Source organism: Trematomus bernacchii, unplaced genomic scaffold (assembly GCF_902827165.1).
Source record: "Trematomus bernacchii unplaced genomic scaffold, fTreBer1.1, whole genome shotgun sequence".
NCBI classification, from domain to species: Eukaryota; Metazoa; Chordata; class Actinopteri; order Perciformes; family Nototheniidae; genus Trematomus; species Trematomus bernacchii.
In genome coordinates this window covers 971,261-979,329 of record NW_022987558.1, presented here as the reverse complement: position 1 = coordinate 979,329, position 8,069 = coordinate 971,261, and the positions used below count along the sequence as shown (strand labels likewise).

Below are 8,069 nucleotides of genomic sequence, written 5' to 3'. Positions count from 1 at the left end.
AGAGAAAATAGCACAGAAGGCAGACGAAAGCCAGAAAAGGAGAAGATAGTTGGCACGAATGGAAATAATCTTTTGGCCATTAATACTGTAGCATTTTCCTCCCTCTGCCCCGACGCCACTCTCCACAGCCACGCCCCCTCCGGCCACCATCACGTCCCCAGTTTAGGCTCAGTCTCTAGTAGGAAAACAGCCACATTCAAGGCTCGTATACCCAAGAAAAAATACACATATGAGCACTTTGCTACAATGCCCTGACCACCATTACTACCTCCAACCCTGCACTCATACACAACAGTTCTATGCACTATTAATAACAGAATCAGTGGTATTATTAATACACCCAATTAATAATTCCAAGAACCATATAACAAATAGCATTTATAAAAGCATCAATAGTACTACGAGTAAACACTACAAGTGGTATTAACACTGACTAACAGTAGTGCTGGGAGCCATCTTTTATCAATAGCAGTAATAGTAGAAGTAATATTGCTCAGGTAATCAGCCATCAGTGCTAACTGTGGATAGTAAAGCTACAGAAGCAACCATTTTGTTTCCACGGAGGACAAAGCCCTCAGGCGAGCAGATTCCCACGGAAAAAGAGTCCCAAGCTGGGAAAATGAGTCCGAGGGGGCCCCCTCACTCAGCACGCTCCTCGTCCACCCGACACAGCCAGCGAGCACCAGCTGACCTGGACGCGATGGACGCACAGGACCAAACCTTCATCAAAAAATAAAACTCCCAGCTACCCAGCTCCTCTCCATAACTCGACACATTAAAGAGCCCAGTCTGTCAGAGGGTCTCGCTGAAGCTCTGGCCAAAGGCATGAAGAACCAGAGAGTTATTGCTCGCCGGCCAAGAGGAGAATGAACAATGGGGGTAAGGGGCGTGACTCTTTGACTTTATCACCTGCGTTCAGACCAGGGGGTGGTGCGTAGTGTGAGTGGAGAAACAGTTGAAGTGGCAGCTCCATGGAGAGGAGACCCTTGTTAAATACCCTTTCCATGTTGGGACTGTAATGGCATCACCTTAGGGGGCTGAGAGCACTGTGGAGTCTTTTGGACGCCGCCCCCCACCCGGCCTGGCACCTGTGGCTGTCAGGACCCAAGTATGCGTGCCCTTTGGGGAGATGAGGGGGGTCCTCTGCTGTACAGAGAGGGGGGTTGTCATTCCGGTGGACCCCCACCCGGTGTGTCATTTCCTTACCAGGTGCTCCTGAGTGAAGACGCAGAGACTCTTGGGGAAGAGAAAGAGAAAGAGGGAGGAAAGCTCTGGCTGTGTGGGTGTCCCGACAAGTCTTAGGCTCCTCACCCCTCCCTGGGAGGTCCAACAGTTGGACGGAGGGAGGGCCAAAGAGAGAGCGGGAGAGGGAAAGGGAGGAGAGGGAGCGGAGGGAGGAGATGGAGGTCGAAAGGGAAGTGTGCCAGTTGAGTATTGGCATGGGGGCTGGGAGGGGGAGCAAGGTTGGGCCATGGTTTCTCACATGAAGGGGTTGCAGGAGGGCATCCCTATGGTAACGCACTCCCGACCCCCCACTCCTCCACTGCGTCATCGAGCGTCGCCGGCAGCACAGTTCATGGAGAAAACTCCCCCAACAGAGAGAGAGAAGCAGCCCAACACTCCGGAAGAGGACGTAGAGGTGTCCCGTTTTAACACTGCTGGCCCCAAGACAAACGATGGCACCTCTCAGCACCGAAACATCATCTCCAAGTCCAGTCGCTACCCCCCCCCCTCCCCCCCCACCTCTCTGTGGTGCGAGGCCTGGGACCCCCTCACCCCTCCACCCTCGCCAGCCCACAGCCACCCCATTCCCCTGCCTTATTGGTCTCTGAAATGAGCCCGACCACACCTAACCTACCTCCATCAAAGACCACTCCCACTCAGACCCCTACTCCCACTTCTGGTGTGGGTCCTCCTTGCTCCTCTCGCTCCAGGACCCCCCTCTCATTGGCTCAGCAGAAATACAAGAAGGGCGACGTGGTGTGCACCCCCAACGGGATCCGTAAAGTTCAACGGGAAGCAGTGGAGGAGGCTGTGCTCCAGGGAGGGATGCATGAAGGAGTCCCAGCGCCGGGGCTACTGCTCCAGACACCTGTCCATGAGGACCAAAGAGATGGAGGGAGGAGGGGGGGGGAGGCAGCAGCTCAGGGACAGTCACCCCTGACCTGCGGGGGAGAGCCAGCAGTGAGTTTGAGTGGGATGACACCTCAAGAGAGAGCAGCGAGGCAGGTAGCAGGGGAGACTCCAGACCCCACTTAGTGCTCCCGTCCATCCTCCCCCATGACCTCTCCTCCCGCTTTGACTTCGATGAGTGTGAGGCCGCCACCATGTTAGTGTCTTTAGGGAGCTCTCGATCTGGCACCCCCTCTTTTTCTCCCATCTCCAACCAGTCGCCCTTCTCACCCGCCCCTTCTCCCTCTCCCTCCCCGCTGTTTGGCTTCAGGCCGGCCAACTTCTCCCCGATTACCGCCTCCCCCATCCTGCAGCACCGGAGGCACAGGCAGCCCAGCGGGACAGGGGGAGGAGGAGCAGGGGGGAGTAAGGTATCAGCTGGAGGAGGAGAAAGGGAGAGACACACTTCAGGCATCCAGCCCTCCTTCCACAGCAACCTGATGTTTACGGTCCCAATGAGCCCCAGCAAACGAAAGCCCGACGCGCCTCTTCCTCCTCCCCTCCCCTCACACCACCATGATTACACACCCAAGACGGAGCAGGAGTCGGGGGACCTCAACAGCTCCTTCAGGGTGCTGTCGCCTCACACACAGGCTTCCCGCACACACACACCCACCTTCTCCCGACCCAGAGGAGTGACGACCCCCTCCAGCAGGCCACCGTCCTCCACTAATGTCTCCCCTCCTCCTCTGCTGGTGTCCCCGACCCCTCCTTCTCCCCTCACTCCAGACGGAGGGCCCCGTCGTGTGGTCCCTGTATCCCAACAGGCCTTACGTGACTCCCCTGTCATTGTGAGAAATCCCGAAGTCCCACTGGCCACATTTACAGAGTGTCCCCTAGGAAGAGGAGGTGGAAACGAGGGAGGGGGAGATAAAAGTTCATCTAAAGACCTCACACCCCTCGCCCCTCAGTCAATTCAGGGCCTCCAGGTTCCTGTCCCCATTAACGCTGCTGCAGCCACAGTACCTAATGGCACAATTCTGCTGCGGAGCGCGTCCCAAACTCTGGTGCTCGCGTCCCCGACCCCCTCTTCACTGCCCACAGCTGACCCCCCCGCCGCCCCCCTGCTGGCCCTGTCAGTTCCCAGCAGCACAACAGTCACAGCTCCCGCTCCCAGCAGCACGGACTCCTCTGCGGACGAGAACAGGGGGACCGGGTTTGGGGGTGAGGTCCAACAGCCGGTCCCCTGTCACCCCTCTCCCACCGCTCTGCTGCCCCTGATCCTTCCTGCCGAAAACCTTCACCCCGCCCCACGGAAGGACATCATCATGGGACGTCCCGGCACAGGTGAGAGAGTCTTCATAATGTGTGTGTGATTGGTGTGTGAGGTCAGGGATTTTGAAGGAATGAGAAGGAGATTTGAGCTGCAAAGTGTGAACTGGGCTGCATTTGGAAAGCATATTCAATACTCTGATCACATGATCAATATTTGTAATCACTTGACAAAACTCCAAAGCAAAACTCCTGAAGCTAAATATATAATTTTGAAAGGAAATAAGATTAGAAGAAAAAACATTGACTAGGTAATTTGAAAAAAAAAGTGTTTTAAATATACAGTCTACCTATTACAAAATGAAGAATAGTTATACAGAATTCTGAGAAAGTATATATTTTCTGTTATGAATGTGCTTTAGTTAATTTTGTATACTATACATGAGATGTTGAGACAAAGTGTATTCTTACACGAGATACCAAATTGTAGCTCTGTACAATTAATCGTATTTTAATCGCAATTACGATTTTGGCCTGCCACAATTACGAAAACAACATAATCGAAAAAAACGATTATTGTGCTTTGCTAGGTTGTGACAGTGCACTGCAACATATTTGATCTAATGTATTTGTATTTATCATATTTATATATGTTTAGTAGCTTGTTGAAGTGCACTCCAAAATATATGTTGATCTTGTTTATTGGTATTTATTATTTTGATATTATTTATTTAAATGTAGATATAAATGTATCATTTATTTTTGTATTGGTTTTTCAGTTGAATTATACGTTCAGGGAAATCAACAGTTAAAAATACTGTTCAAATTATTATTTGTATTTAAAAGTTCAATAAATGGATGTTTTCAAAGTCAATGAATAATCGTATTTAATAATCGTGATATCAATTATTGACCAAAATAATCGTGATTATGATTTTTGCCATAATCGCACAGCCCTACTGTACATACAAATGAAAAATTAAGGAAATATTCTCCTTGATTTCATTTTTTTTTTTTTATAAATCCAAATATTTAGAAAGTAACATTTCTGTAACATCCCCTAGTTGTGTGGCATAAAGGCTTAGGGGCTCTCTGCGTAATTAATATCCTTTAGTTTGTGTTTATATTGTATTTACCATCCATAGAGTAAATATGACTAAATCCGGAATGGTCTCGTACCTTCATAATGGATGTCTTGTTTGGTAGCTGTGAGGCTCTGTAGTGTGATCTGCTGCCAAAACAGAGATCCCTCTGAAAGGACTGACGAGTCGCTCTGTTCACTGGCCTTGAACTAGCAGGTTATCCAGCATTTTGCAGTAAAATACTAATAATTCTTGTAGTGAGACTCCACAGAGAAATGCAGAGATAGTGCAGCTACATCTTGAGAAAAGCACCAGAGGAGAATCAGAAATAGTTTTCTTTATTAATGTGAATTCAGTTGAAGCTATTGCAAGTTGCATTCATAAATGAGACGAAGACGAGACAAATGATGTGAAAATGTAGTTTCACGAGTTGGCTTTTGTTTAATTTTTGTACACACACAAACACACATGTTCACACACAGATTGAAAGAGAGGGAGATGTATTGAAGCTTTAATTTTTTTAATTTAATAAAGGACATTTTCCTTAAAAATAAAATGGAGACTAGAGGACCATCCATCTTCTCCCGCTTATCCGTGGTCGGGTCGCGGAGGTAGCAGTTCCACAGAGAGAACCGTGCTTTGTTATTTGCTGCTCTATTAATATTTTTTCATTATCAAATTGTGTGTGTGGTGTGTGTGTGTGTGTGTGTGTGTGGTGTGTGTGTGTGTGTGTGTGTGGTGTGTGTGTGTGTGTGTGTGTGTGTGTGTGTGTGTGTGTGTGGTGTGTGTGTGTGTGTGTGTGTGTGTGTGTGTGTGTGTGTGTGTGTGTGTGTGTGTGTGTGTGTGGTGTGTGTGTGTGTGTGTGGTGTGTGTGTGTGTGTGTGTGTGTGTGTGTGTGTGTGTGTGTGTGTGTGTGTGTGTGTGTGTGTGTGGTGTGTTGTGTGTGTGTGGTGTGTGTGTGTGTGTGTGTGTGGTGTGTGTGTGTGTGTGTGTGTGTGTGTGTGTGTGTGTGTGGTGTGTGTGTGTGTGTGTGGTGTGTGTGTGTGTGTGTGTGTGTGTGTGTTGTGTGTGTGGTGTGTGTGTGTGTGTGTGTGTGTGTGTGTGGTGTGTGTGTGTGTGTGTGTGTGTGTGTGTGTGTGTGTTCTGTCCACCATCCTCATGTCTGCTGGTAGAACTAAACTCAATGCTACAGCTGATCATGTGACCTATGTAAGCTCTCAAACGGGCACTTAAAAAAAGTTTGTGAGAATCTCTGCTGATGACTCAAACATTTTTTTTTAAATCACTATATCAAACAGTTGCAATAGGGCACCCAGTAAAGTATTTACCCTCACGGTAACTCAGAGGAAGAGAGCCCCGATTGACATGGTTGGACAGATCATTTGTGCATACTTAAGTCATTGCAAGATAAATACACCAAAGTAATAATACATTGTTTGATTTGAAATGCAAACAGTAAGTGACACACTATTCGGATGAAAAAATAATTTTCTCTGTATTAATGCATGTGCGTGTGTGAGAGAGAAATAAATATATGCACAGGCATGGGTGGTTTTCTGTTGGGATTAGGCCAGTACGTTATACAGGAGTAGTTTGGTCGATATTGGAGAGTCCCTCTTATATTCTAGTCCTTATAGACAGAGACTTCGTGGCTGAGTGGTAGCAATCATACCTACACTATATAGACAAGAACACAATGCAACCACAATGGATTCATATAGAAAGGAACGAAGAAGTTCCATAACAATCTGAAGAAAAACTAAATAATGGAGTGTAAGCTGCTTCAAATCAGTGCTGCACAATAAATTAACATTTAAAGACGGCAGCAAAAGGGTTGGTTTGGAGCGTGTGGGCTACATGTATGTAGGCCAGTTTCCATCAACTTGTTTTTGATTTTGTGTTTTAGAGAGAGAGGGAGAAAAAAAGGGATTAGATCAGAAAGAGAATGAGGAATGCCTCGGAGAGTACACCCAGCGTAGATAAAAGACGAAGACGGAGGAAAAGAGAAATATTTAACAGCAAGTTTTGGACAAATCTTGCAGTTGTTTGTTTCTTCAAAAAGTCTGACAACATGCTTATGATAAGTGTGTGTGTGAGACTTCCTGACCTTAGCGACTATTATCGTCTCACTCACTACTCACTATTTCCGCTCACTCTTGCTGTGAGTATGTTCATGTGTGTGTGTGTTTTTAAAACAAGGCGTAGGTAGCAGTCTTAGCCTACACTACAGTATAAGACTGTTGGGGTGTGTGTGTGTGTGGTGTGTGTGTTTTGTTTGTTTGTGTGTGTGTGTGTGTGTCTGTGTTTTTTCTGTCTGTGTGTGACTATGTGTGGGATATAGGTTGTATGTTTTGTGTGGGTGTGTGAAGAATTTCTTTTTCAAGCCCCTGTGTGGGAAATGCTGTACTATAAAGTGTGTGTGTGTGTGTTATTCATCATCAGCTTAGAATAAGAGCCTACTTCTTCAGTTCTGTAATATACAGACATACAGTGTAAGTTATTGTCATTCACTTCCCCAGAGCATTTTACTCTCAATGTGTGTGTGTACTTATCTCTGCGTGGACTTTTCCCAAGTGTGGACAGAGAAGTGGACAGGAAAGGGAACGCTGGTCATTTTGAGTGTACGCTCCCTCATCAGATCCCCTTTTTTCCGGCAGCTGAAAGGACGCTGAATGAATGAATGGCATCTCTTTGTGTGTGTGTGCGTGCACGCTCGCCAGTGTGTGCGTGTGTTTTTATTTTAAAGATCTACGAGCACGAACATGTGGGTGTTTTTTTTTGCAGAGTTAGAAAGCATGCGTTAGCTTCTGCATATGGTCGTAGGAGAGTGTGAGATGCGAAGGAAAGTAGGAAACACCGTGTGCAAAAACACGTGTGTATGTTTGCAAGTTTGTGTAGGTGTTGGTGTCTGCTTAACAGCTTGTAAAATATCAGCAAATGATAAACAGTACGTTTTTTTTTTGAATAGGTTGATTAGTGTTCTGTGTATGTCATTGGGAATTTTCACAGAAACTTGATCTTGAAGAATAATTGCAAATTGAAAATGTGCGTCTTAGTTTTATGGTAATAAATATGATTCAGAAAACAGTATCAGTGTTCATTTAATCAATTTATACCAAAAAGACCACACATTTGATATTGGTCAGAAAGTTTTTCTATTAGATTATAAATAATAACACATGCACTAACTCGGGGGCTGGAAAAAAACTTACATCCGGTCTCTCAATTAAAAAAAACAATTGGATACATAAAAGTAATTTGCAAAAACCAAGTGTTCGGTATGTTCGTGAGGTTAGTTAGGAACTTGTATTTCATTAGGATTAAATACAATTACTGTAAAATGTGTGGTATTTTATTAAAGGACAATATTTGAGCAAACCAATTTAGTTTGAACAGTTTATAGATCTTACAGTTATTTGCAGATGTAATGTGTAAGAAACAAAGAGAAGATGATATGTAAAACGCCGTGAGATGAATTAATTACATTTAATTCAGGGATAAGTATGTCTGTGAGATACTCCTCTTATGTTACACACATTATAATCCTACATGTACACATTTACTGTATATTCAGTGTTTTTTCTTCATTCACACAGAATAATG

General features: G+C 45.7%; 1 protein-coding gene and 1 pseudogene across 1 annotated transcript in view; both read left to right on the top strand.

Moving 5' to 3' along the window:
- The first annotated feature begins 690 nt into the window (after positions 1–690).
- On the top strand, positions 691–1,511 carry LOC117477285 (annotated as a pseudogene).
- A 296-nt stretch (positions 1,512–1,807) lies between these two features.
- Positions 1,808–8,069, top strand: part of cicb (capicua transcriptional repressor b) — a 36,429-nt gene continuing 30,167 nt past the window's right edge. Inside the window, 3 exon segments of the mRNA XM_034123906.1 lie at positions 1,808–2,003; positions 2,005–2,130; positions 2,132–3,459. Of these exon segments, the coding sequence (XP_033979797.1) occupies positions 1,834–2,003; positions 2,005–2,130; positions 2,132–3,459 (1,624 nt within the window). The 5' untranslated portion in view covers positions 1,808–1,833.